The sequence below is a fragment of the Postia placenta genome (genome assembly GCF_002117355.1).
Source record: "Postia placenta MAD-698-R-SB12 unplaced genomic scaffold POSPLAscaffold_1, whole genome shotgun sequence".
NCBI lineage: Eukaryota > Fungi > Basidiomycota > Agaricomycetes > Polyporales > Adustoporiaceae > Rhodonia > Rhodonia placenta.
This window is the reverse complement of record NW_020169832.1, coordinates 2,309,348-2,336,394: the sequence shown is the minus strand read 5'-3', so window position 1 is coordinate 2,336,394 and position 27,047 is coordinate 2,309,348. Positions and strand designations below refer to the sequence as shown.

At 53.5% G+C, this 27,047-nt stretch overlaps 11 protein-coding genes across 11 annotated transcripts; 6 read left to right on the top strand and 5 right to left on the bottom strand.

Annotated features, from left to right (window-relative positions):
* Positions 1-741: 741 nt before the first annotated feature.
* Positions 742-3,253, top strand: POSPLADRAFT_1042813 (hypothetical protein; the record flags this gene model as incomplete). Its single annotated transcript, XM_024478164.1, has 5 exons — positions 742-886; positions 928-1,764; positions 1,823-2,263; positions 2,318-2,820; positions 2,873-3,253. 5 exons carry the CDS (start codon positions 742-744, stop codon positions 3,251-3,253), a joined length of 2,307 nt encoding a protein of 768 aa, XP_024344400.1.
* Positions 3,254-3,516: 263 nt separating this feature from the next.
* POSPLADRAFT_1176481 (hypothetical protein) lies at positions 3,517-4,783 on the top strand (the record flags this gene model as incomplete). The annotated part of the gene is made up of 3 exons (XM_024488424.1): positions 3,517-4,018; positions 4,071-4,618; positions 4,672-4,783. 3 exons carry the CDS (start codon positions 3,517-3,519, stop codon positions 4,687-4,689), a joined length of 1,068 nt encoding a protein of 355 aa, XP_024344399.1. The 3' UTR covers positions 4,690-4,783.
* An 810-nt stretch (positions 4,784-5,593) lies between these two features.
* On the bottom strand, positions 5,594-10,401 carry POSPLADRAFT_1129922 (hypothetical protein; the record flags this gene model as incomplete). The annotated part of the gene is made up of 13 exons (XM_024483899.1): positions 5,594-5,667; positions 5,719-5,735; positions 5,790-5,885; positions 5,940-5,969; positions 6,024-6,077; positions 6,139-6,582; positions 7,358-7,383; positions 7,617-7,936; positions 7,987-8,040; positions 8,095-8,446; positions 8,503-8,658; positions 9,185-9,777; positions 9,954-10,401. 13 exons carry the CDS (start codon positions 10,399-10,401, stop codon positions 5,594-5,596), a joined length of 2,664 nt encoding a protein of 887 aa, XP_024344398.1.
* Positions 10,402-10,881: 480 nt separating this feature from the next.
* Positions 10,882-11,789, top strand: POSPLADRAFT_1038082 (hypothetical protein). The gene is made up of 2 exons (XM_024477327.1): positions 10,882-10,993; positions 11,053-11,789. The coding sequence occupies exons 1-2, from the start codon at positions 10,934-10,936 to the stop codon at positions 11,545-11,547; spliced, it is 555 nt and encodes a 184-aa protein (XP_024344397.1). The 5' UTR covers positions 10,882-10,933; the 3' UTR covers positions 11,548-11,789.
* A 94-nt stretch (positions 11,790-11,883) lies between these two features.
* On the top strand, positions 11,884-13,474 carry POSPLADRAFT_1165018 (hypothetical protein). Its single transcript, XM_024487858.1, has 7 exons — positions 11,884-12,083; positions 12,139-12,226; positions 12,279-12,450; positions 12,507-12,747; positions 12,800-12,973; positions 13,031-13,271; positions 13,322-13,474. Exons 1-7 carry the CDS (start codon positions 12,009-12,011, stop codon positions 13,375-13,377), a joined length of 1,047 nt encoding a protein of 348 aa, XP_024344396.1. The 5' UTR covers positions 11,884-12,008; the 3' UTR covers positions 13,378-13,474.
* A 165-nt stretch (positions 13,475-13,639) lies between these two features.
* Positions 13,640-14,983, top strand: POSPLADRAFT_1130540 (hypothetical protein; the record flags this gene model as incomplete). Its single annotated transcript, XM_024483965.1, has 6 exons — positions 13,640-13,721; positions 13,780-13,827; positions 13,980-14,077; positions 14,131-14,193; positions 14,242-14,275; positions 14,334-14,983. Coding segments are annotated over 6 exons (975 nt in total), but the record flags the coding sequence as incomplete, so codon positions are not given.
* Positions 14,984-15,180: 197 nt separating this feature from the next.
* Positions 15,181-17,087, bottom strand: POSPLADRAFT_1128162 (glycoside hydrolase family 16 protein; the record flags this gene model as incomplete). The annotated part of the gene is made up of 13 exons (XM_024483712.1): positions 15,181-15,327; positions 15,384-15,466; positions 15,529-15,543; positions 15,604-15,744; positions 15,793-15,952; positions 16,008-16,051; positions 16,105-16,177; positions 16,228-16,274; positions 16,329-16,370; positions 16,425-16,459; positions 16,514-16,630; positions 16,756-16,791; positions 16,849-17,087. The coding sequence occupies 13 exons, from the start codon at positions 17,085-17,087 to the stop codon at positions 15,181-15,183; spliced, it is 1,179 nt and encodes a 392-aa protein (XP_024344394.1).
* Positions 17,088-17,563: 476 nt separating this feature from the next.
* POSPLADRAFT_1072446 (hypothetical protein) lies at positions 17,564-18,726 on the bottom strand. Its single transcript, XM_024482516.1, has 6 exons — positions 18,705-18,726; positions 18,446-18,531; positions 18,235-18,389; positions 17,994-18,184; positions 17,852-17,938; positions 17,564-17,798 (listed from the first exon to the last, which is right to left on the bottom strand). Exons 2-6 carry the CDS (start codon positions 18,520-18,522, stop codon positions 17,703-17,705), a joined length of 606 nt encoding a protein of 201 aa, XP_024344393.1. The 5' UTR covers positions 18,523-18,531; positions 18,705-18,726; the 3' UTR covers positions 17,564-17,702.
* Positions 18,727-19,018: 292 nt separating this feature from the next.
* Positions 19,019-19,518, top strand: POSPLADRAFT_1129548 (hypothetical protein; the record flags this gene model as incomplete). The annotated part of the gene is made up of 2 exons (XM_024483850.1): positions 19,019-19,071; positions 19,134-19,518. The coding sequence occupies 2 exons, from the start codon at positions 19,019-19,021 to the stop codon at positions 19,516-19,518; spliced, it is 438 nt and encodes a 145-aa protein (XP_024344392.1).
* A 393-nt stretch (positions 19,519-19,911) lies between these two features.
* On the bottom strand, positions 19,912-24,287 carry POSPLADRAFT_1165006 (hypothetical protein; the record flags this gene model as incomplete). Its single annotated transcript, XM_024487857.1, has 5 exons — positions 19,912-20,872; positions 20,929-21,100; positions 22,925-23,136; positions 23,190-24,039; positions 24,252-24,287. 5 exons carry the CDS (start codon positions 24,285-24,287, stop codon positions 20,115-20,117), a joined length of 2,028 nt encoding a protein of 675 aa, XP_024344391.1. The 3' UTR covers positions 19,912-20,114.
* A 1,562-nt stretch (positions 24,288-25,849) lies between these two features.
* On the bottom strand, positions 25,850-26,277 carry POSPLADRAFT_1083392 (hypothetical protein; the record flags this gene model as incomplete). The annotated part of the gene is made up of 3 exons (XM_024483015.1): positions 25,850-25,921; positions 25,981-26,122; positions 26,180-26,277. Coding segments are annotated over 3 exons (312 nt in total), but the record flags the coding sequence as incomplete, so codon positions are not given.
* Positions 26,278-27,047: the final 770 nt, after the last annotated feature.

The following is a 27,047-nucleotide window of genomic DNA, read 5'->3' as shown; positions in this document are numbered from 1 at the left end:
GAGGGCCTCTTCCATTTCGCAGAGATCTAGGCCCGCTAGAGTTCACGGTAGGCCTGGACTGAACTTCATTTTAGAGGGCCCGTGCGGTTCATCGCCGTTGTTGGAAAACCGGTCACACATATCAGGCACAGCATTAGCTCGCAACGATTTATCGTCGATTTCCCCATCGTAGAAGAAGTACATTAACGTTCAGACTTCACGTAATCTGTTGTGAATTTATCTTAGGAATAAGGGTGGTCCATCTCCACCTCTTTCTCCTGAGCTGCCACAATCTGCGAGTGAATCACCTTGTGTTTCTCAGATTATCGCTTCTTATTATAATCAAGTGATTCTAGAAACGTTGCGGTGAGGAGTGATGGTACGTGCCGAATGCTACTGTGTAGCATGCCTGCCACTGAGCCTTAATAAGCGCTGACGCAGAGCTCAACACATTCAGATTATCTGTGAGACTATATGTGCGATGCCCACTGGCAATACGGAAATATCAGTTGGCCACGCCTTTAGCTTTAAATCCAGAGAATCGGCAATCTTAGAACTGTGGATTAAGTGATGCAAGCAGCACCGAACGAGCGCCTAGCGGAAAGGGACCTCTGCGTGAGATCAGATCTGGCGTAGCGGGGAGAGCCACAACAAGGCCAAACACTGCTGCACCAATTCGGGAAGGAAATTTGGCTCGCCACAACGGTCCTACGCTCAGGTCCGGAAACCTGCTTGTGCTCTGTCCATACTCCTCTTGCAGCCATGACGGACGTGGAAGACATTCAGCTGCCACCTGAGCTTTCGAACCTGTCGACCATAGTCGACGCGTCGCCAGAAGTTTTGGCCACAGGGAGCAGCGACTTGCAATCGACTGCTCTGAATGCAACGAAGTTCATATACGACCTCGGTAAGTACACTATGCCTTTGGACGCGCGCTTTTTTAATCAGCCCTAGCTCTGAAGTCCGAGGATAATTCCCAATACTACATCAATGATCTCCTCATGTCAATTTCGCCCACTCTCGCGCCCGAGACCCGCTCGCAAAGCACGAAGCGGAAACGCAGCCCAACGTATGATCCTGCAGACTATTCTCCGAAGTTCTATGAAACCCCTGTTGATGAACTTCATGTCGATGGCATGAACGATGACCAGGTCTGGGCCCAACTGGAGCTCAGAGCGGCGCGTGTCTGCAGTCTCCTGGAATATGCCCTCGATGGCACAGGAGACGGTCTCGGTAATGAGGGCGACGAGGAGTCAGCTGGGTCACAAAAGAAGCGCAAGATGCTCTTGGATGACGACGGGGACCTTGATATGGATGACTTGGACGGTATGAAGGTGGATAGCGACGAGGACGAAGACGAGGACGGAGATGAAGACGAAGACGAAGGAGATGAGGATGAGGATGAAGAAGATGAAGATGAGGACGAAGAGGAGGACGAAGAGGAGGACTTAGGTGAGGGCGTTATGCGATTGCGGGATGCATCGGACGATGAAGAAAACGGGGACACTGTCCTCGATCTCGACAAGCCTTCAATTCTCACTGGCGGGAAGCGAAAACTCAAGCTCAAGCTCAAAAAAGGAGGGCACCCCGAACTGGACGATGGGTTTTTCGACCTGGCAACCTTCAACGCCGAGACTGAGGAGGCGGAAGCCAGAGCAGTGTCGAAGGGAAGATTAGGGAAGGTCGATAGTGATGAGGAAGGTGACGATGACGAGGGAGTGGACCTCTTTGCGCCAGTTGATGCCATGTCGGATACTCTTGACGGTAACGAAGAAGGGGCTGCAGGTATACCTTTCATTTGTTTATTGTTTATAATATGTTCCCTTACTGACGCCACTATTAGAGCCGTTCTACAAGGATTTCTTCGATCTCCCGCCGCGCCCCACCTCATCAAAAGGCGAAAGGAAGACCCCTGCTCACTTGACTGCGTCGTCCTCAACTGGAAGAGTCCGCTTCCATGAGGAAGTTCGGGTGAAGAATATAAAAGCTAGGGGGAAAAATATTCCAACCGCGGTGCTATACGACGATCCTGACGATGATGACTATGAACCGGAGGATGTTGACAGTGAGGAGGACGATGGCAGTGAGGAGGAAGGAGATGAAGAGGACGAAGAATACGGCGAGTTGATATCCGAAGATGGTAGCGAAGAGAACGACGAAGATGGCAGCAATGAGGATGAAGAGGAAAGCTCACAAACCAGTCGAGACGATGACGACGATCTTGAGACTATTGAGCGTTTCAAGGATGATTTATTTGCAGAGGAGGATGAGAAACATCAGACAGGTTTGCTACTACGCCATATGCCCTCCCTTATGTTTGTTGATTCATTTCCTTCAGACATGACAGCATTCGAGAAACGTATGGCTGCCCTCCGAGAAGAGATTGCCACAATGGAAGCAGAGAACGTGGCGAAGAAGAATTGGACCCTCATGGGCGAAGCTACATCGCGATCACGACCACAGAACTCACTCCTCGAGGAGGACCTTGAGTTCGAGCGGGTGATGAAATCTGTCCCCGTCATTACAGAGGAGACCGTTCAGAGCCTCGAAGAGCGTATCAAGGCACGGATCTTGGAAGGCCAATTCGACGACGTTGTGCGTAAACGACCTGTCGATGACAAGCCATTCCTTCCTTCCCGCTTCTTTGAGCTACAAGACACGAAGTCAAAGCAGTCCCTCGCTGAGATCTACGAGGACGAGTACACTGCTCAGACGGGCGGGGTCGCTGGCGAAGATAGGGATGGCAAGCTCAAGAAGGAGCATCAAGAGCTCGAGAAGCAATGGGAGCAGATCTGTGGAAAGCTCGACGCGCTGTGCAATGCGCATTTCACACCAAAAGCAGTGCGTATTCATGACCTATCTCTTACTCGTACCAGACTAACGACTGGTGTAGCCGAAAGCGTCAATATCCACGGTCGCAAATGTGGCCGCTGCGTCGATGGAATCAGCGCTTCCAACGACCATGTCCTCCTCCTCAATGCTTGCACCTGAAGAAGTGTTTGCACCGCCTTCTACCACGGATCTCCGTGTGCGCAGCGAGCTCACGCCGACGGAAAAACGAGCCTTGCACAATAAGCAGAAGAAGGCTAAGAAGAAGGCCCGCGATGTGCTCGAAAAGAGCGTGGACAAGTTCGCGCAGTCCAAGAGAGCCGGCGGTGTCAAGAAGCAGAAGGAGGCGGCACTGAAGAGCGTAGTCAAGAGCGGGAAGGGAGTGACCGTCATAGGCAAGAAGAGCAAAGACGTAGCTGGTCAGCGAAAGCGGACTGAAACATAGCGTACAATCACCGTCCTTTTTTGTTGGTGCTGGATACATCTGTCTACATAGTCTAAAAGCTATTATGAATACTAGGCTTGCCAAATTGCGCGGGATCAACATTGAATGATCATGATCATGATGGGGTTGAAACGATCGCTGCGACACGTGATGAATGCTATGTGAGGGTGCAAGGCAACAGCAGTACAGCTTCTTCGACACGCCGGCCATAAGTAGCCTCAGCCCGCCTTGTGCTTCCCACATTCTTTCTACACCAAACAACCATGTCGTTCTTCAAGCGTAACAATAAGCCAGCTATTCCTCCTGTCCCGTCAGAGCAGCCTGCTCGTGATATCAACAATCGCTCGCCGAACCCTTCTGCTCGCTCGTATGCCGCTACGTATGTGCCCAGCCGGGATGGCGATCCGTACAGTGCTCCATATACACCGTCATCGTCTGTAGCCAGCGGTGACAGATATGCCAAACGTGATGCTGTAGGCGATGTATACAGCCGTGGTCAGGGCAACGTCGATAACGACCGCGGTGAACTGTTCTCGGGATACAATCCAGAGAAGGCGGGATCGGGCAGGTTCTTCAACGATGGTCCCTCTTATGGCCAGGAGCCTGCTCCAGGAGAGGAGAACGAGGAGGATGTTGAGGGCATCAAGCAGCAGATCAAGACCACTAAGCAGGAGAGCTTGGCGTCAACTCGTAATGCCTTGCGGCTGGCCCGCGAGGCTGAGGAGACTGCCAGGGGTACGGTCGGACGTTTGGGAACCCAGTCTGGTGCGTTGCTTCTAATCGGGTCGTTGCCTAAGCCTCATCTTTTGGATCACAGAAAAACTGGCCAACACCGAACGCCACCTTGATGTGTCTAAGGGCTATTCTATGCGCGCTGAAGATAAGACCGACGAGCTCAAGCAGCTTAACCGCTCCATCTTCCGTCCCGTCATTACCTTCAATAAAGACTCCAAACGCGCTGCGCAGGAGGCCAAGATCCAGCAGCGCTACGAGGATGATCGTGAGCAGCGCGAGAAGGCTATGATGGACATCCGAGAGACGCAGGACCGTCTTGGTCGTGCCACGACGTATGGCCAGGGCCAGGGCCAGCCCCAGGCGGGCGGTGACCGCTTCAACCGCTCTGCTGTGCAGCTGAATGCACGCAAAGATCAGAGGAAGCGCTTCCAGTTTGATGCTACCGCTTCCGACGACGAGCTCGAGGACGAACTGGATGACAACCTTGACGAAATCTCTAGCATCACCAAGAATTTGAAGGCTCTTGGAACGGCGATGGGTCAGGAGCTCGACACCCAGAACGACAGGATCTCGAGGATCACGGATAAAGCGGATACATTGGACAATGCGCTGTTTAGGAACACACAGAAGGTATGTATTTTCCCATCATTTAACAGGGACTTCAGTGCTGATCTTTGCTACAGCTCAACAAAATCAAATGAGTTTTGGACACTGCTTTGGTCGTCCTCCTGGGTTCATGGTGCTATCTCGAGGTGTTTCTTGTATCATAAAGCAGGATGGATGGATGTTGGCTCTAAGTGGCTGAATGATTGTGACCTCAAACCAGCATCCTTGCTCGCGTGCGCATTGAGTTCCGGTTGTGAATTGACTAGGGTATTCAAAATATCGAGACACAATACAGCGTATATACATGAGCAGATAATAGTAAGTAAGGTACGATGCATGATAGCTAATAGATTCACAGTGAAAAATTGTAGGCGAAAGAGTAAGTGATGATTCCCATAGATCAGTCAGCACAGCTGCATTGCAACGGCCCGTTGTCAGTACTTTTCCAATTGTTGCACAGCAATGTGCAGGATAACTAGTTTGAAGTGGCCTGGGATGTATCTTCGGCATCTTCGTCGTTCTGTGAACTCGCCTCGCCAGTCCCCTCTAGAATTTCTGCGAGAGATAACTGGCCCGAGACCCGCTGCGAGGGAGCCACTTAAAACAAATGACAGTCTCGTAGTAAGGGACTACAGACCTTGAACGCAAACTTGCAGACTTTGAAACCGTGCGGATTCAGCCCCTTCTCCATCCATGCCTAATAACAGATCATGGTTCCATGTCAGCAGGCGCCATCGAACGGAGCACAGCGCACCTTCTCAACAGTGTACAATCCGTCATAACGGTAACCCTCAGCAGGCGCGTAGGGTGACTTCAATTTGTAGCCACGGATTACGCGGACGGGCTTCTTCGTCTCGCACGATATCTGTAACGATATTATGAGCTGCGAGGTTCTGGCTAGACGATTTATAACAGACCTGCAGTGCCTTGTTCAAGCGGTTTTCGAATGACTGGTCACAGCTTTGAGGAGCAGTACGGAGCTTCAAAGCGCAAGGTTAATCAAGAACCTATGACAATTAAGCGGGACCCTACATTCTTCGGGTTTGTCTTAGTACCCTTGAGGTCACGTCCGCCTACGCACTTTTATGACAGCCTGTTCGCAACATGGAAGGAGTTTCACACACCTGCGCCGGTATATGTGCTGCAATGCGACCTGGTCAATATGCTTTCACCCTGATTACGAAACACTACTTACAATGCTTCGCCGAGGTCAACGTCATCCTCATATCCACCTGACAGTGCGATAGAGTATGCACCGTCGGGACCACCAGATATGCCCGCAACCCACGGTCTAAGTCAGGGCAGGTTTACATATGCATTCACTGGACAGCTCATAAGTACTCACGCATGAATGGCATCCGCGCTACATTCCTCGCTAAAACATACGGAAGTCAGAAGGCTAATCACCAATGTGAGACAGCGCACTTACCGAGTAAGCCACCATGACCCGACAGGAACCCCTGGGATTGTGCCGAAGGTTTTCCTGGTAGAATGGCAATGTCATGAAGAACAGTGGAGAGTACACGGGACTTTGGGGGACTGACGGATCGTGCATCCTCTTGTTGAGGCTCCTAGGCTCTGTCACCATCTCCCTCAGGCCCGCTTGAACACTAGCTAGACGAGGCATTGCATGTCCAATATTGTCGCTGGCATAGTCTACCTTCTTGCCCTGATTCCTTCCACTTCTCCGTAGTCCCGTATTTGCGCTCCCATCTTCAGAGGATTCCACGCGTGCAACCTTGGATTTCCGTTGAGGTTCAGGGCTGTGCAGCGCAGACACCTTGCGCTTTCTGGGGGCGCGTGGCTTCTTGGCAACCTTGGGCACGAAAGCGGGGGCATCCAAGTTCAAAGACTCTAGAAATGTCTTGTTGCGCGCTCTAGTTAAGGAGCACTGCTCCTCATAGTCGGAGACCTCCTCAACTTCCGGAAGCTCGAATTCCATGTTCAACGAGACCCTAGGCAGAATGACGAAGGAAGGTACAATGCAACTACTTGGTGGGCGCGTTCCGTTCACGTTCAAGACGATCAGACACGTGATCGCGTAACGTCGTGTGGCCACTGATCACAGCGAATCCGTTGCTGCGTTGTCGCCTAAGGAACCAATTGCGATGTATTATGTTCTGCACATGCACCCGAGAGTGGAAAGGTAACGGTATGGTTGCTTGGTATTCGAACGAACAGACTTGGAGCACGTCATATATGTCATCCCATCGTTTGAAACACGGCAATCGGTCAGTATTGGTTAGCGTAATATTCGTTGTGCATAGATTGTGTCCAGTTGCTACCGTTGTAGAATATCTTTCGAGAGTGAGGAGCTAGAAATGGAGCGTTAAATTAGCGAATGATCAGCATAGAATTGGTATTCGCACCGAATGCCTGTGGTCCTACTGCCTCGGGGACATCTAAGAAGGCGCTTGCAGCCGACGGACTTGCAAGCGGCGATAAGTGCAACCCTGACGCCCCGGGGCTGGATGCCGTAGTTCTGGGAGACATGTTTGCATGCCCCATCCGGGGGTCTTGCCACGAGTGCGCGTTATCTGTAATCACAGCGGGGGTTGTGACGTGTGTTCCACCACCGAAGCGGTGCGGATACTTACTAGCTACGAATTTACATTTCCCTTGCTTCGCGAACGAGCAACGGGCACCTTTAGGGCATACATGGCCCATGACACAATCATCACCGAGGAAACAACGAGACCCTAAGCAAGATCGATATGTTAACGGGCAATATCAACCAATATTGCGAGGCTCACCTCTGTTGACGAATGGACAAGGCCAGTTTTTCGCAGCTTCGCGTAGGGAGTTTATTTGTTCAGGAGACAACACGTAATCATGTGCAAAACGGCAATTTTCCCCTTGCTTGCACTCCGCTAAGTAATAGAAATTGCACGGCAGGGGTTTCACTAGCGGATTGATCAGAGATGGCATTCGCGGGAAAAGAGACAGCGGACCAACATTTGGAGAGGAGCTGTTATGACAACATTAGGACACTTATTCAAAAAGAACACGTATTGGAACAGACCTGATCGGGTTCAACCTGCTTTGACTTCGTGACCGGACTTGCGCTGTTGCGACTTGGGGGAGTGGGTGCTTTGCCACGAGTTTTGTCAGTATCATGTTGTGGTGTTGGCGGGGCAGCCTGGTTAGGAACATTGTTCTTTTTGGACGAATGTGTCTGCAGCCTCTTTGTCATGAAGAGACCTTGGATATCGAGATGCGGTAGCTCTAGGCCTTTGATCTCGTACGCGAGATCTTTGTATCCTCGAAGGAGGATTATCTTGTCGAGGAGGCCCTCGTTCTGCAGGTAGGTCAAGGTAGATGTGTAACCGTTATCATGTGCACCTGAGACAATATCAGCAGTGTCCCCCGTCAACGAGGTGTAATCTACATACCCCCAAAGAATACTTTTGACGTCTGAGGAAAGCGTGTGAAGACCCGCAGGCATTCTAGGGTGCAGGTATGTGTCTGTGATGTAATAGGCAAATCATATGCATTCACACCTTTGATTTTCGCATCTGCCGCTTCCTTGCCATTACCGACGTCGACGATCGAGAACAAAGGTGATGCTTGATTGAAACCGGCACAGAACGCGTCGAACTGCTCTGCAGTGCAGACATTGTTGTGAGTCAATGTTTCCACAAGCCCGCTCTTATTGCAGTAGATGGTAAGCCATAACTGTCCGCGCCCTGGTAGCGCAGCATCCAGCGAGTCAGTACTCGCGAGGTGATCCGTGAGGCCCTTCGTGAGGAGCATGGCGGCCTGGCGGCCCCCGGCCTGACCCGTACTTAGAAGTTCAGAAGAGAAGATGTTGCCATCCCCGTCAATAAGGCAAAGGATGAGTGGGTTATCATCCTAAACGGACCTCTGGTCAACTCCACTGCACATGCACAGGACTGAAGCAGACACACTCGCAGCGATCCAATGCTCCGCTCGAGCTGCACAACAGTCTTGCTCAAGGTCTTCTTGTCCTCGTCCGCGGTCTTCAAGGCCGCCTTCCATACAGAAAGTTCTCTTTCAAGTTCTTCGACCCTAGTCTCAAGCTCGTTATTTCTCGCAACCGTCCTCTGAAAGAGCGCTGTTACAGCCACTGAGCACGGACCAGGCAGACGTAAATGACTGCTGGCTTACAGGTCTGATCGTTGAGGAGGCGTTCCCTTTCATCCAGAGACAAATGTCAAGCTCATACGGCGGTTCTTTGACCATCAAAGGTCAGCGGTGGCTCACCAAATCTCCAGTTCGGTGGAGGTTACTACATTTTCGTCGCCCATAGCCTCTCTCTCCACAACGGAGACGTCTCTCCAGACTCGAGTGAAAGAGCTCAGACGGAATGGAGAGAACCCCAGTACGACGAGCTGAGCCAACTAATTAAACCAATTCAATTATACCGATCGGGACAATTGAACGCTTTGTCCTCGAGGGCAAACCGTTGTTTCGTAAGCGCTATGACTGACACGGTGCCTTGAATTTACGAACCTCGTATATACATACACAAGCTGTCGTATCCTTGATAATTATACATCCGAGCAGATATGTAAAGCCACATCCGTATGGTCAAAGAATATCTTACGAAGATCCAATGATCTCCCGCACTGCTTCTACGAAGATATCTTTATCGTTGACTTCTGAGAAACCTGCAGAGCCAGGCCTGCTGGCCCTCCATAGCTTCCATATCCCCTGGATTCCCTCTTGTAGTGACACAATCGCCTCATGCATTCCTTCTTCGCCCCTGTCAGACAAATCCAGTTCTGATTCACGGAACGCCGCTTGCTGTAGTTGCTGGCCGTCAGCACGGGGGGCCGACGTTCCCTGGGGGCCCTGTAAACTGGCAGAGGCGGCGCTGCCTTCACTGCCACCTACAGTGGACGATGCGTTGTCAGAGCCGAGAGGCTCAACAACTGCATCTGGGGTACGAGCTCGGCTCGGCCACGGACTTGGCCTGGCCGAGACATTTGCTAGGCGCTGCGCGAGCGCCCTGGGAGAGGCGGGATCCCACTTGGAGTGTAGATCTGGCTGGCGAATAGCAGAGGGAAGGATCGGGAGGGCATCTTCAAGCCCATGGTACGAGCGAGTAGGAACTGGAAGGGGTCTCGGCGAGTGAGTTCCGTCGCCAGCAGGCGAATAGACGGAATGAAGCCTGCGCTTCGGTTGAGGAGGGGGTGAAGGCTGCGTGGAATCTGCGGTTCCTACGAATACGAGAGCAAATCAGTAATGAACCAAAACAAGCCATATGGCGCATGCCCGCTCAGTGAATAGACTATCTCATGTCCAGTAATCATTCATCACGAACTGACAGTGTATTCCTCACATGTGGCGCAAGACCGGCAAACATTATGATTGTACCAATGCTCGATTGACTTACCGTGTACGGAAGAATAGCGGGCCCAGTAGGCGTCTTCCGTCGCTCCATCCACGTCCTTCCCTGCTGTATGTCTTCCGTCGTCAAACGACGCGCGGTCATCCTGAGATCCGTATGCATTCCAGTAGTCGTCGTCGCTGTCCGCCTCGTCAAAGTTCTCCAGCTGCGCACTACCATGATTCAATGTCGGCAAGTGCTGCGAGTGTTTCCCCGACCCTTCAAGAGCCGGTTGCACATCTAGACAACTGCCGGAAGGGAAGGGCATCATAGCGGCGTTATGATATTTCCATCCATCGCTATCGTCCCATTCGAAGATGAGTCTCAGGCCTTCATGCTCGGAATGCACAGCTACGTGAGCATAGGCGTTCTCGTCATCTGATGTATAGCGTGTGGCATATGCCCCTGGTTCTGCATCGTCGATAGGGCGGGGAAGATTCTCGAGCAGATCCATGACTTCTCTCCGAGATTCAGGGGAAGCAGGCCAGCAAAGATACTCATGCGGATCATCGGGAGTGAGCTGGAGAAAATGGTGTCTTTGCAGAAGAGACTTGGATAGCAAGTGCGGGGGAAGTGGCTGTGTGATCTGGGAAGGCGGAGCGATATATTGCAGCGTGAGATGCACAAGCCCGGGGGAGAGCGGCGTAGGCAGCATGGTGGTTTGAAAGTACGCAGGTGGTAGAACGGGTCGTAGAGAGGGTATGGGCGAACGTCGACGACTGTATGCGAGAGACACGACTTATTACGGCTGCTCGCTTTAGCCCCATTGCCAGATCATCGTGAATATACCCCGCTTGTCCCCCGCATCGAGGAGAGGAACTCGGGCCAGGCAGAAGCCGAGGCCATGCGGGGAAAGCCACGTGATGGAATCCGGCCTGCCTTTCTCGGCCTTTCTCTCGAGCCCTCTCGCCGGCAACGACTCCCACACGGCCGACTTGCACGCATATCCTCTCCTCTCTTTGCCTCTCCCGTCGCTTCAGTCCACCATGCGCGCGAGCTGTCTCTTCTCGCTGCTCCTTCTGCCTCTTCTAGCGGCTGCACAATCAGTGCGTACCGACCTGATATGATGACCTTCCTAAATCTTAACCCCTTCTACTCTATCCAGTCGCAGCAGCAGTCGTCTCAGCAGCAGTCCCAGTCGCAACAACAGTCTTCGTCTCAAGGTTCTGCCTCTGGGTCGCAGTCTGGCTCACAGCAGCAATCGACGTCGGTGTCACTCCAGGTTACGGTAGTCACCACCGTCGTGCTGTCGACTTCATACCATAACGGCCCTTATTTTACCAATGGCGAGACCGTAACCACATCGTTTGGCCGTCCAACGAGTGTAACTGTCACCGAGACCCTCACCATCACACCTACTACCGCTAAGGCGAAGGCGACGACTTCAACCACGATGCCGCCCAAGTCAACCGCACCTACGAGTATAAACGGTGGCGGGAACGAAGCACCAAACGGTGCGCCTAGTCCAGGCGAGACCGGCTCGAATGGAATCTACGGGCCAAACAACTCGTACATCGCAGCAGCAGTGGTGCCGACCGCAAACGCTGCTATCATGGTCGTGGCTGGGTTGGTGGCAGGTGGTGCGATGGTGCTCGCTTGATGGCGGGTTCGTTCGGCGCTGAACTCGACGGGTTGGTTGGGACACTGCATCTCATGGACGCTCTTGCATGACATTTACGGACCCCCATTTTTCATACTTTACAGTAGAGTAGTACGTTTGAGGACTGAGGAGTGTGCAATTTCTGTCATTTCGTTTGGCCCGTATATCATACCTCGATTGCATTGCCTGCTCGTCGCAATCCATACGATACACTGTAATGACATTGACGTACGCTCCTTCCACTGTCCGATTGTGAGCACGTTACTTTTGCAACGAAGGCAGCCGATACTCCATTCAAATACCACCGTGTCTCTTCTCTCGGCATGCAGCGAAGTTGCCTCCGGCCAATCTCGCACCTGTCCTTTCACCTCAACGCTCTCAGGCTTGCTTCCGCTCGCAGCTTGTTACGCATACAAAACCCACTTCTCGAAAGCAGAAAAACCGTCTCCAGATTTCGCTACATGTCGGCATCATCATTGGAGGGTGCCCTTGACCCACCCGCGAAGAAACTCAAGCTGGAGGAAGAAGGCCGCAAGGCTCGTCTGTTCCCCTCAGAACCCCGATCCCACGCTGAAGTGCGCCCCTTGACAGGTCATAGGCACGCACAACGGAACTTTTCACTGCGATGAGGCCCTTGCGGTGTTTCTACTCAAGCGGACAGAGGCCTACGGAAATGCAGGTTAGCATGTCCGCTCTTTTTCCGCCTTGCCATACTAATCCTTTCCTTCCAGACCTGACCCGTACCCGGGACCCTGCTGTCTTGGACACCTGTTCCATCGTTGTAGATGTTGGCGGTGTCTACGACGAAGCGAAGCAGCGCTTCGACCACCATCAGCGCGGATTCGAGGAGGTCTTCGGGCATGGCTTCACCACCAAGCTCTCATCCGCTGGTTTGGTGTACAAGTAAGTCACTTAAACGTTCTGTAAGGCTCCATGCACAAAGATCAAACCCTCTGCAGGCACTTCGGAAAGGAGATCATCGCTAACAGGCTACGCTCCTCCCTGGATGATGCGAAGGTCGAGACGCTCTGGCTCAAGTTGTACAAGGAGTACATAGAAGGTATTGACGGGATCGACAACGGCGTCTCGCAGTACCCTACCGACATCAAGCCGAAGTACCGCGTCAGAACAGACGTTTCGAGCCGCGTTGGCTTCCTCAACCCAGCCTGGAACGAGCCCTTTGACTCGACGACTGTCGATGTATGTGTCAAACCCAACGCTCCGTTTTCAGCCCTTTGACGAGGCTTGGTAGGCGAAATTCCTGCAGGCATCATCGCTAGTCGGCGAGGAGTTCCTGTCGCGCCTCGACTATTATGGAAACGCCTGGCTTCCGGCTAGAAACCTCGTTGCAGAGGCACTCGGGCGGAGGCAGGAGGCGGATCCCTCTGGCAAAATTATTCTTTTCGAGCAGTTCCTCCCGTGGAAGGTATGTATTCATATATGACCATGCCTTAGCTTAGCTTATTGTGCGTTGAATTCCCAGGAACACCTATTCGATCTAGAGGCCAATCTTGCGATATCAGAGTCATCGCAGCCGATCTACGTGCTGTATCCCGATGAGACAGCCGGTAATTGGCGAGTCCAAGCAGTCCCTGCTGCATCCGACAGCTTCCAGAGCCGCAAGGCACTGCCGGAGGTGTGGAGGGGACTCCGAGACGATATCTTGTCAGAGAAGTCCGGCATCCAAGGCTGCATTTTCGTGCACGCTAGCGGATTCATTGGGGGTGAGCACTCTCGTTTACTACAGTCATTCCGGCCCTGACGAGTTGCCCAGGGAATAAGACGAAGGAGGGTGCTCTCGAGATGGCGAAGCAGGCATTGAGCATGTAGGTGAGGTCCTGGACATGTAAGAACAAATCTACAATATGTTGTATAGTACAACATTGTGCATAATTTGCACGATCAAAATAATGATCAGTAACCGGGTCGAAATTGATTGTGATCGGACGGAGTAGTCTCGATCGACAGTTTACACCCTACGTATAACGGTCTGCCATGTCCGACTCTGCACGACCTCCGAGAGTGCTGCTGACCGCAAGTACATACTCCCTCGTCCGAAAGTGCAACAAGCTCATTCTGCTACGTCCATGCTCTCACAAAGAACGACGATGGCCCCCCGGGCCCCGACTCGCCGTACATCTATGGACTCTACCGCCACTTGACTCGTGATTTAGGTAGGATGCAGCTACCCGCATGCACGGACTTATAGATACTCACTACATGGCTTGCAAGGCTGGGATGTCCGTGTTGTCATACCCAGCTCCCAGAAATCCTGGATAGGTGCGTAGTAGCTCAGCTCTTACGGGTCTTCCACACTGACCACACCGCCGAATTACAGGGAAAGCGTACCAAATCAAGGACGTCATAAACGGGAGATTTTACTATCCTCAAGACCCTGGTATGTATGTGACCCGCATCAAGAGCTATCTGAGAGACCTTGCATTACTGTTCAGACGGATCTGGAGAAACGTCTGAATTCTCGAGATCTTTAAAGGAAGGGGAACTTGCAGAGTGGATCTTACTGGACGGTGTGAGTGCCCAAATCACTAGCCACGAGATATACTCATGCTTCTTGTCTCACAGACCCCTGCGACGTGTGCAAATATCGCACTTCATAACCTTTACCACGGGGAAATCGATCTTTTGGTGAGCCACATCGCGTGTGCTCACCCAACTTGTGTCTCATGACCACAGATATCCGGACCTAATCTTGGACGTAATAGCTCAGGTGAGGGGCAGGCGTGGATGCACCGTGTGTGGAGAAGACCAAAATAACGTATCCTCAGCGGCGTTCGCCCTTTCATCTGGGACGATTGGTGCCGCACTGTCATCCGCACTGTCTCGTGTTCGCTCTATCGCCCTATCCTACGGAACGGTCCTTCACCCCACGCCAACGACATTGCATGAGCCCGCCCATCAACTCGGTGCCCGCATTATCCAGCACCTCTGGAAGAACTGGGGTGCCGATGAGGGCGGTATACGTGATGGCGAGATCGACCTGTACAACCTTAACATACCCATGATCGAAGGACTCCTCAGCGAAGAAGGCCTGAAGATATGCTGGACACACATCTGGCGCAACTCATACGGTCGCCTGTTCAAAGCGAACAGCCCGCGCGAGGCTGCCGTTGCCGCAGCCAATCTGTCCTCTGCGGGCCCTGACTCGCCCTCTGAAGACCCTGCTGGTTCGAAGACAAGCGCTGCCGACAAGCAGGTTACGCCCAGGGACGTAGCAAAGCTATCCTTCCGCTGGGGTCCTGACATGTCAGGAATCATCAACCCAATTACTTCTCCTATTGGGTCAGACGGCTGGGCAATAGCCCAGGGATGGGTCAGTGTGACGCCCATACGTGCGAGTTTTGCCGAGCCGTCTGCAGTGCAGCCTGCTCAATCGGCCGCAGACGTGGAAGCCAAACTGTGGAAAGTGAAGTTGTAGCAAAGATAGTGTCACGCATCAGGACTAGGCCGTAGGGTATGATGTCCGTATTTGCATTATGATCGTAGACGCGTCTAAATAGTTCGTAAATCCGGCCGTTAGTTGTTCGTACTGTTCATGTGCCCAAATATCCTGTCACGGGCGAAGAAGGCATTGTCCGCGCTGTCCTTCACAGAAGGCATTGTCCGCACTGTCCTTCACAGAAGGCATAGCACCAAAGCGAAGCCGAAGAAGAGCAGCGCGCGCGAGAAGTTCCTGCTGCATGAGGATGCCGAAGCCGACACTTCGCCAGCAAATATTTGTTGCCTATACACGGTCAGCGCGTTGATTCTCCAGGAGGCATTCTTGCATCGATTACATCAGGGAAAAATGCGTGCGGGTGCAGCGTTCTAGAACGTACCACGAAGTTGCTCGGGTCCATGAGACGTCCCGAGCATGTTCCTGGACAACCGGAGGTAGCGTAGGAATTACCCGCCCAGTCGCCTAGAATAGAACAAGGGCAAACGGCATGAGGTCATGAATAGACTCGCTGTCCAGAGACATACCACAGAAAGTGATATCTTTAGCAGCATTACGTTAGCTAATGCTGCAGGTGAACATGAGTTTGTTGGAGAACTCACCGAAAACAATCGAATGGTTGACGAAGTTGGTGATCGGGTTGCAGCCGCCAGGTTCTAGAAACGCAACAGGCTCTCCCCAGTTGGAAGGCGTTGGCTGGCCATCGATGACGTCCTGGGGGATTGCAGCGCGGTAGAAGGACCCTGAGTGAGGTATGAATTGAGGTCCCACAGAGCAGCGGAGACACGCACAAACACCAATGCCTGAGACGTCCCACTTCATGGCGAAGATTCCGCCACCTTGTGAATCAAAAATGGGGCCATACGAAGCCCGACTCCATTCTACGACCCCGCAACCAGAGTTATAGTTGAGTTCACCGTCACAGTCCAAATTCGGCACTCCATTGGTTTCCTGTATGTCCAAACGTTGAGCGTATACCAATGCTGATGACGAAACTGCGGCCCACCACAATTGTACCAGTAAAATTGGCATTCTGTGTTAGGTTGCAATCTATACGGGAAGAGCGGGTTAGTATGCAGTAATCCCTCGGAAATTATACTGACTTGGACCGGTGTGCCACGTCACTTGGTTGTGCTCATTGTCGTGCACACCCTCGATGATATCAATTTCCCCGGTCTATTCATGACGTCAGCAATCTGGAAGGTAGTGCAGCAGTGGGCGCCTACATAAGGCCATTGACCGCCACCCAAAGTCCACCACGCAGGCCAGACACCTAACAAAGTTCGATAACGAGATTATGCATTGCTTGGATGATCGAGTGACGTACCGCACCCCCACGGGGCCATATCGAGGTCGAGGATGAACAGTCCTGAGGGAAAGCCCGATCATCATCATAATCGAACCACCTTGTGATTGCGCCTACCCGTGTTGTATTGCTTGTAGCTGGATATTCGGACGCTAAGGTATGCTGTTGAGCACACGTGGCCCACTGCCTACAGGATGAGGATATACCTTTTGCGATACTCGCCTTCAGAAAGCCACGTCGTGTTGTCACCTTTCATGACAACAATGTTGTTCGAAGTAACATATGCAAGTCCCTCTGAGAAGGCGGTGGATTGATTGGTATAGCTGAACGTGTCCAGCACAGTTCAGCGGTACACTCTCGGGTGAGATCATGTAACATACTTGACCATGCCACTGCAAGGCCATGAGTCGATCGGGAAATCACAGCAGACGCAACGCAGCGGACTCACTTCGTTGGATCTGGTCCAGTGTAAAAAGCGAAAGAGCTACGACCAAGGTATCGGAACCTCAGAGGTAGACTGATCGATACAGCTCAGACTTACTCAAAGAAGTTTTGTCCCTTGTAGTCATCCTCGACTGTCCATACATAAGTACTCCCGTTGGGGAAACTTTGTAAGGTTGTCGAAGCTCTCTTGTCTAGTTGTGCAGCCACGAGTTGCGACAAAGGTAAGAGCCATAGCAGACCTCTCCTCGCGTGGGCGGCACGCAGAGTCGTTGAGGTAAAACTATGTGCAGAAGTTGTGAACAGCAGAATAAGTGTCAAGGGCAGCGCAGAAATCATCAGCCACAGCGCGGTTGAAGTTGAACACAACGCGTCTAGTGTTGGCGTGGCCCTTTCAGTGAGCACCACCAGTCTTTATAGTCCGAGTAAATGGAGAAACTCAGGGCACGAGAGTGCGGATCAGGGCATGCGTCCGAAGAGATATTTCAGCTAGGATCCGACTTGGATAGTTCGTAATACCTGACGCCGTGTACACGAGGCAAATGTCAAAGAGAGCCAGAGTAACCGCACGTTTAAGTCTCGCTCCCGGGAGGAAGGAGGGCGAGAACAGCCTCAGATGCTGTAAGCACTAACAAATGATTCGGGCAGACAACACGTTGCGTCCGATGACTCTCATCCGTCCCCGCTGACAAGACCTCAATTCAAACACTTGAGCGATCTAAAATTGATCATGAATCCGTCGGTTTGCTGTTTCATGTGGCGCATCGGAGGTGACAACCGAGAAAACAGCACATTTTGAGCGACGAACAGAAGCGAAAGCTTTGCTGGGTAACATGATCGGATGGCATCTCTTTTTGGCAAGCTGCACAAAGGCATACATCCATAACAAGCATGAAAGAACATGGGTGTGCGATACGTAGGATACAGACATGAAGCGAAAAGCACGACAGCAGTCTACCGGTAGCGGCGGAGACTGAGCGTGTTGTGCTTTTTCCAGGTAGACCAGCCCGGGCTGTGGTTGTAGCGGTGACCCTTGCCCAAACCACGGTTCTAGAAGACACAATCAGCCGTCTGCTCATGTGCAAAAGGGACGCTAAACGTACCTGCTTCCCAACGCTGGTAAGACCACGGGTCTCGCGGCGTTTGTGCACCGGCTTCGTGATCCAGTTGATTCTGGGGTCGCGACGGATCTACAGTCGCACGACAATGAGCAATAATACATTGAGCGCAACCGATGCGACGTACGGCCTTGTGGCTGGGGTCGACGAGGATGACCTCGTAATACTTGTACACACCATCCTGGTTAACCCAGTACGAGTTCAGGACTCGCAAGTTGCCGCAACGCCTGCCAACACGCTCCTCCGCAACGCTCCTCAACCCACGCTGGGGCTTGAGGTGGTTGACACCCTGGCGGACGGGCTTACCGTAGGTGGCACCTAAGCCAAAGTCAGATTTATGTGCGAGTAAGTGGAACCTGTGAGCTCACCCTTGGGGACGTGTTTCTTGCGGTTACCGCGGCGAACACGCACGCGGTAGATGACATAGCCCTGCTTAGCCTTGTAGCCCAATCGGCGGGCCTTGTCGGGACGGGAGGGACGGGAGGCGCGGTGGATGACGTTCAGCTGGCGGAACTCCCAGCACCTGAGATTTTGCGTCAATTAGACCGGGGCAAACGTCCTTCGTAAGGACGAACGTACCGCACACGGAGGAGGAAGCGAAGGACATCCGACTGCTTCTTTTTGTACAGCTCGCCAATGTACTTGTAGGCACCCATGTTTGCGGGCTAATGGAAACAGCAAGGCTGTCAGCGTTTCGCGTTCTACCGGAGTACCCCAGTGTCATCCAGTCGCCAATCCCGCCATCCATCGTTTCCCGGCCAAATTTCTCGCTCCAGCATTCCGAGAGTCCATTCATAGGGCATACCATGACACTGGTGAAGCAAGCAAGCAGACATACCTCTTGAGTCTTGAGGTTTGAGGGAGGGGTCGGGCCTGTTGATGGTCTCCGCGGAGGGGATGGCAAACCGATAACCTCCAGACCCACGTGGCACCCCAGATATAGGGTTAGGTCTTGCAATGAAATTCGAAATCAAATTCATCTTTCCAATCTTACTTTCAACACATGTATATGATTGCTACTAGATGTGCTCAGGCGTGGGCAACCTCCTGCTGCAGCGGCCCAGGATGTGCCTACATACTCGCGCGTTCAGTGCAAGGTCATGGGCTACTGCTTTGGGAGGCAAGTGTCCGACTTGTTCTCCATAAAATGTTATGACCAGTTCTATCCATGACCGGCTATTCGGTGCCAGAATCCCTACTGGTAAGTAGACGGTGCACGTATAATCTTTGGCATGTTTCGCTCAATACAACCACATGGCCAGGAAAGACCAGAAAACGTACTGCATGGAGACAGATGTGGAAGAACGCAAGGTCCGGAGACGTTCGTTCGCGACCCAGATGTCATGGCCCTCATCGATGGGATGCTCATCTACGCGCTGGACCTCATCCGCCATCCGGAGCATGCAAGCCGCCTCGCTGCCCCGCTACCGTCCCGCTCCGGCAAAGTGCTTATGGTATTCCAGATATTCAGGGTCGCCAGGATCGCGAATGAGGACGTGCCAGACCGGCTGGAACGAAGCGCCGCGGAACAAAAGAAGAGATACCGAGAGGGTGGATACCTCACGAGCAAGTCAAAGAGGCCGGGATATTATCTAGCTCGCACTACGTTCGTGTCGACGCGGCGAACGCTAGGAGCGATCTATTTTACATGACTGATCAATCAAGACATGCCGGACGTTGCGGCGCTGTGGAAGATCTATGGCAACAACTATGTACGAATTGAGCCTATGACTCCAACGGGGGAACTAGTGCGGTACGCTACAAGTCTCCCTTCCTTGTCCGATGTGCGAAACCAGTAATAAGGCATACATTATTCAACCCTCGTGCGGTGGAAGACCATCGTGAGTAATTCCATCCTTGTATCAGTCTTGGGGCATGATATCAAAATTTCCGAAAGATGGTCTCTTCTAGTGGCTACTGAGTCATCTCGGACGGACGCTGTCCTAAGAAGCACCGATAAGTCAGCACACATGCAGATCCCGCACCGTTGGATTTTAGGGCAATCGCACGATATACCACGACCGTGACCGTACACTTCTGCCGAATAGAATTTCAATTGGTATATTTTGATAATCTACAACATTGCTGTCTGTTTACAATCCAACTACAGATGAGTGAATGAGATCCAATTGCGAGTGAGAGCGATTAAGTAGCTAAAATGCGCGGTATATGGCTGTTGATACACATCTATAAATACCGTGAAAGGAATGATATCCTCCGTTCGTGTCGTTCTCATATGTACCGGTCGTTAGATAAAGATCGTCGACGAGACTCCCGCGCTGTCCCGCTCTTCTTTTGACCGCAGCTTGAAGTACGCCGTCACGAGGAACAGCACCCATGCAAACGCAATGAGCACCGCCGACAGCGCCGCAAACATCTCGCCCCGCCGCACAACCGACTTCGATCGTAGAAGCCGCACTGAGGAGCTAGAGCGAGAATGGCTTCTCGGAGCAAGTGGTGAGACGAGATAGCGCGTATCGCCGGTATAGGATGGTATGCGCGAAGGCTCGCGCAGTAGTGGCTGCTCTTCGGCATTCGATGTTGTCGCACGACAACATGATCGGCCGCGGCTGCAATCTCCTGCTGGATCGTTCTCATCAGTGGGCTGCCACGACTCTCCGTCCTTGGCCTCCTTCGTCTGTGGAGGCTCGCTTATACGCTGTTCCTCTTCCTCTATCGACTCGCTCTGCAGGTCTGCAAGCAGTGCGCTCGCGCGCTGTGATGCAGCTTCTCGCTGTTTGCGTTGCATGCGCCCGAGCCCAATTACACCGGCAAGTTGGAGCACATTCAGGAAGAGGAACGCATTCAGTAGGTACTGAATATCTCTCTTGTCGCCAGTTTGTGCGCCGTTCAGTTCTGTGGGCTTCTTCTTGGAGATGTCAAGAGCCACTCCCGCCAACGTCTGGAAGGCCGTCGAGCCCACTTGCTCAAGTGCCTTGTGGGCCCCGAGCGTCGTCGAGACATACTTGGCAGGAACCAACCGAGGGACAATGACCACAAGAAGCACTAGTGGGACACGTGTCAATGCCCGCCTCGGGGCGTCATTATAACGAGGGACTCACATGGCGAGAACCCGTGGCCGGCGGCGAAGGATACTATGGCAGGCATGGGAGTCCCAGTAAAGCGTGGGGGTAAAGAAAGCCAGAAATAGCACAAGAGTGTAAGGCATGATGATGCAGTGAATAATTGCATGACAAAGCCGCGGTTTTTGACGCGATCTACGACAAAGCCAACCTGCATGGATCATATGAGATGAAGATGTAGTTACGGTCATGACGGGATGACTTACAACCGGATACAACGCAACGCTACCGGCGAGCAGGTACGAGCCCTTGATGCTGGCGTCTCTCTCAGTCAGTCCGTAACGCCTCTCAATGACATTGCTAATCCCACAGTCAGCATCTTATGCGTCATCGCTGAGCAAGACCATCATTACTCACGCGGCAAGATGAGTGAATGGTGCCCAGATGGCCCCACAGAGAACATTCAGCCCAATGTAACTATGTGATCGTCAGCTCGGCGACGATTATCCTGATGTAGATACTACTCACGCCCAGAAGACGTCACCCAGCTTGGTGATGTCCCGGAGATACACCATCCGCTTCTTGGCCACTTTCTTCAGGGCTTCGGCCTCCGACAGACAAATTTCGGTATTATTATGGGCCTCGTCCTCCAAGTCCGTGGCTTCGAGGTCAGCACCGGCGCCTCGAACCAGCCACTTGGACACGCAAACGTAAATGATGTTCACGAAAAAGGAGATGGCCGTCAAGATGGTCGAGGCATAGAAGGGAGCGTGGGGGCCGAAGCGCTCCGACAATGGGTAAGACGTCCGAGCGGACACAAATGATGCGCCTTTCCCAGCGACCAGGCCGAGAGCGAGCGAGACCCCGAGACCGTGAGACCTGAAAAATCGGACGATGATGGTCTCTTGCACGACTGCGAGCGGGCTGACACCGAGGCCGTAGACCCACATGCCGAAGGTCATCAGGCGGACACTGTCGTTGAGGTTACCGAAGAGAAGCAATGCTTGGCCTGTCATCGCAGTAAGTATGCGGAGTTAGCGTGGATGCGTGGAGAGCGCCAGACCTAAGAAGATGATGCCTGTCGCAAGGATACTGGTCGTGGTGGTGCCAAGTCTGCTCGCGAGCAGACCTCCAACAAGTGGTGTCCAGGTGCTGTTGAGGGAGAAGGCGGAGATGAGGAGCGAGAACTCAGTGTTGTTTGTGCCCATCTCGCGGGACAGCCGCGACTTGAGGGGACCGAGGATGTATGATGCACTGGGTATGGCAGGTAAGGAGACGTGTGGAGTAATGGGATTGGCAGTGCGCTCACTAATGGCTGCCGATGCTCAATGAACATGCACATAGCAGTGCGAGAGCTCGGATGAGATGTGCACGGGTTGGGGATGAACGAGGACGCTCTGGCAGCATACGGACGGTCTCGCTCTCTTCGTCGGAGGCCAATAGGTCCTCGTCGTCCGGGGAGTCACGGGGAGGGGGATGGCAGCGGACGGAGGAGGGGGCGCGGGACATGGTGGGCACAGAGAAAAGAGGGGGCCCCGGCCGCTTTTAAATGAGAAACAGCGTGGGCGGGGTGGAATGAAGAGTGACGAGAGAGAGGGCTTCGGAGAAGATGGTGACGGAAGGGGGAGGGGACGAGCAGGGCCATGATGACAGATGGCGCTTTGCTTTTATCAGATAATTTCGCTGTCGGCAGGCTCGGCTTATCTGATAATTCCTCAGCCCATCTCTGATCATCAGTCGCACCTTATTTGCCTGCCTCTCCGGGCGTGCTGCCTCCACCATCTCTTCCCAATGCCCTTATGCACATTCGCCTACGGCTCTGATCATACAGGCTCTCTTTCTCGCCCTTACGTACACCCTGATCATGCACAATACACCCCGCAACCCAATTTCATTCACCTCGATCTGATCTCTGCGTTCCCTCGCATTTCTGCCACGCCCGCTCGACCTCATTAATCTTAGCCAGGTACGCATCCACCCAATCAGATGTCTGCTTTCCCTTGGATAGCTGCATCATCCAGTTTAGCCGTCGCACGATCTTCTCCGCGTCCTTGCCAATATAGTAGTTATGCCCTCCTTTCGGGTGCATAGCCGTCCGTGTCGGGTCAAACGCGTCCTGCGCAATTGTGAACGCACCGTGCTCGCACTCTGACTCCGGTATATGAAACAGGCGGCCGTGGTGCAGGTACAGCGGCTTCCGTGTCAGGTGTCTATAGCCCCAGCTGACGGGCGGAAGGGAGGGAACGCCTGTTCATCAAATGCATTCAATACGGTCCGAGTGCAGTCGCAATCTGAATTACCGTCGTTCAGAGTCTTCACTTGAAATTCCTTCACCGAATCTACTCCGTTTTCGGCCTGGTGCGTCCGGACAAGGTCCTGCCAGTACTCCGATAGCGCGGCGTCTCCGACTCTGGGACACCCAAACGTAGCCACCATCATGCCTACCCCAGATGGCAGTGGGAACTCTCCCGAGAGAGCATCTAGGGCAAACAGATAGGCTAGTGCACCCCCCAAACTGTGTCCCAGGCTCACGACCTCCTGCACGTCGTAATTCTCCAGCGCCTTCTTGACAACGTCGAAGACGTGTTTCTGACAGCCCTCGTACATCTTCCAGAAGCCGCAGTGCACCCCACACGTTCGTCTTCTTGGATACGCACACCTGACCGCGTACAGGTCATACCGGTTTGTTGTTCCCCCAAACGAAACCACGAGCTGCTTCGTGCTCTTGCGATATACAACCGCACCGGTCGTATTTGCCACGCTACCAGAGAGTTCGGACACGAGCTCGGCGTCCCGCAGCGCGTCAAAGCCTTCGAACGGGAAATCGGGCTGCATGAGCTGGTCCAGATTGGCGAAGATGAAGTCGGGCGGAGGTGTGCTGAACGAGACGAACACGAACTGGCCGATCTCAGCCAGGTTCGCGTAAAGCTCATCCTCTCCTTGTGCGAGGTCACTGAGGCCGAGCGTATACGGCGAGGGCGTCGCGCAGAGCCTGGCGATGAGCCGGAAGTTCATGAACGATTCGGTGGCATACATGTGCCTCTGCTCGGGCGTGAGATTCCATTCGCTCTCCTTGGAAAAAATCTTGGAGAGTGCAGACATGACGGCCGATTTGACCGATCCCCAACGAAGTGTAAAGTCAGACCACTTCTGCATAGTAATATCAGATTTATGACATCGATGATAAGCTCAGACGTCGCTCTTGCTTACTTCTGGTTACGTGAACGCTTGCTACGATGTGGGTTGTTGAAAGACCGTCATCACCTTCGCCTGGGACGCCGTTATCATCATTGTACTGCGGTACCAATTACACGAGCGTCTATCACAGCCCCTAATCTCGATCGACCATGGGCCAAGCGCACTGCTTCAATGTCAACCGCATCAATCATGTTGGGCATGTTGGTGAGTACATCCTCTGTCTGTCTATCCTTCTTGCAGAGTCATCGCGTTTGCTACAGCCCTGCGCGAATGCACCTATGTATCGCCTGACCCGGCTTTTCCTTAGTCAACGCTTTCTATGGTCCCGTGCTACGTTCTCAACTTCCCTGAGTACCACCTTCTCATCCTCGAGAACATTGCTTGGGAAATTTACCCGACCATCCGCCGGGATGCGCTCTCCGTGTATTGTCTATCTGTGTGTGAAAGGATACTGAAAGGAGATAGGCAGCGAGAACGCACCAGGTGGAGTCCAGCTGCGGCGCGCTTGATCTAACGGACATCTCTTAGGCGGATGCTACCCCGTTGTCAACTCCCAGAAGGGCCGAACACCGGTACTTCTTCCTCACAGGCCTGCCTGCTCGTGAGCGCGAACTGCTGCATTGCAGCTCCGGTGGACGCGTGAACGTCGCCTAGTACTGCGCCCGGGCGTATCGATGGGTACAGTCACTTCGTCGCGCACAATGTGCGCTGAAATTACGGGCGATATACATCGCTGTCACCTTACACGCACACCAGGCAGTGCGAGAGAGGATCGCTGTAAGTCAGGGTCCTGCTCTTTTCCCGCTCATATGTGTTCCGCCCGCGCAGGGCGTCTTCACCGCAGCTTCTGCCCGCACGAGCGTGGATCATGGGTCGCTGTCAACAGGAGCGGCCGCTTTCTGGCAGTGCGTTCGCGCGGACTCTGTCTCGAGTACGCGTGCCTATTCTGCGCGCGCGCAGCCCGAATGCGACAAATCTGCGCGCGCGCATTGGTTGCACGGCGGGCCTGAGATCCGACAGTGACGCTGTCCCCGCGGTGTCTGTGATTGACGTGCACGGTAGTGGGAAATGAAGGGGCTTGTTTCCCGGGGTGCGGAGTGTCGTATGTATGGGTCCGCGATGGATCTTGGGAAGATCGGCGCGCTGTGTCAATACGCGAGACACGATTGGGCGGTAGGTTCCTCAGGTGGGGATTGCTAGGGGCAGTTATATCGCGCCTCGGGCTCGGAGCTTGTTAGCTGGTCCACTGATATGGGGAGCTGGACCAGCGGGTGTGGTCGCTAGGCAGGCACGGGTGTGGAAAGAGCGCTACGCATGGGATAGCTGCACTCCATGATCTACATGGATAAATACTATCTACCGTACATGGTGAGTCTGGAGCTTATGGATCGAACCTGGGTTCACGGCAACAACAGTACATGCGGATCGATACATAAAGGGTCATACACGAGCTGTCCTCCACAGCTACGACATACAAGCAAGCGCTTCATTAGAGACGTGGCGGTCGTAACAAGTCATGGCGAGGTTGAACATATCTCTCTCGATCCTGCTCGGCTGCTCAGACATAGGTCCGTGAGTCGCGGATCGAATTCCTCTTCCTGAGCCCGGTACGCAGCCACAGGAGGGTAGCGCAAAGGGTCAAGCAACAGAGGCCGAATTCGGTCCAACCAAGCGCTTCGACGGTGATAGTCTGGCGACACCTGCTCGAAGGGAGTACGCTCAGTTCGTATGGCGGACGGAACGGAAGACGTTCTGGCACGAACCGCGAGAGGGGCGCGTACTCGGGACAGCGTGCGCTCACGCGGGAGCCATGCATGAGTCCGGCGCCGGCACCCTGGTTCCACGTTACGCCATCAGCATACGTTGTGCGACAAGTCCGGGCATTTGGCGTACCCAGAGGACAGAGGTGAGCAGGAGCCAGATGACGGAGCTGGCGACGCTCGCGAGGAGGTGCACCGCGCCGTCAAGAACCCAGAGTACGTATGCGCCTGCGAAGAGCACCGTCCACGCTGCCTCGAAGCACATGAGGACGAGGCTGCAGAAACGTCGTCAATGCACAGTTCTCATCGCTGGCGCAATGTATGATACCGACAGAGAGTAGTATCCGGGGCTGGCCCAGGTATACATGTCACTGCCCGCGCTAATGAGGAAGGCGGCGAGGCCGAGCTCGGCCATGGCGGTCAGCGTCATGAGCGTGAACAGGTACGGGTGAGAGGCTCCGCGGGGTGCGATACGACGGGCCCGCATCTTGGACGCGCTTGGCGGGGGATAGAGAGGGGGGATGGTCGGAGTCGTTAAGGAAGCCAGGAGGACGACTGTGCTGGGGGTGAATGGGAAAGAAAGGTGGTGGAGGGGTGGTTGGCGGGCGGATTCAATGTCGCTTCCGGCAGCGTGCCCGTAACGTGCGAGGCGGGCATGCGGAAAACATGTGTTGGTGAGGTGATGCCGGACTCTTCACTCACTTGGGCTGGCTGGATGAAAGTAGATTAAGTGCATGGCTGAGTTATGCCACAAGCTACATATGCTGCCGTGCAATGTTCGCGTCCGCGTTTGCCGAGATAATAATACTTCCATGGACTGCGATTTGATTCGTCGTCGGCTGTGATCAGAAACGTCGATGGCTACACAAAGTCATATAGGCTTTATGCGTATTCCAAATCAAACAGGTCGTTGTAATCTGTTGTATGTCCGATGGCCACTGTTCGGCGCCGGCGCGACCATGGCGGCATTCGCGGCGGACGCGGGTCGGGGGTCACATGATGTGGATGATACCGGTAACCCATGGGCAGGCCGGCGATTAGAGCGAACAGGTTGTCGAGGCTCGAGTGAAGGCCGTGCCAGTGCCAGCGCCGCCGTCGTTCTCGCCGCCGTGCTCGCCGTTCTCAGCGTCGCTGGCGACCCCTTCTAGGTCTCCCTCTCCCCACGCGCACCCTCATTACGTGATGCGCGTCGGCGCGTCG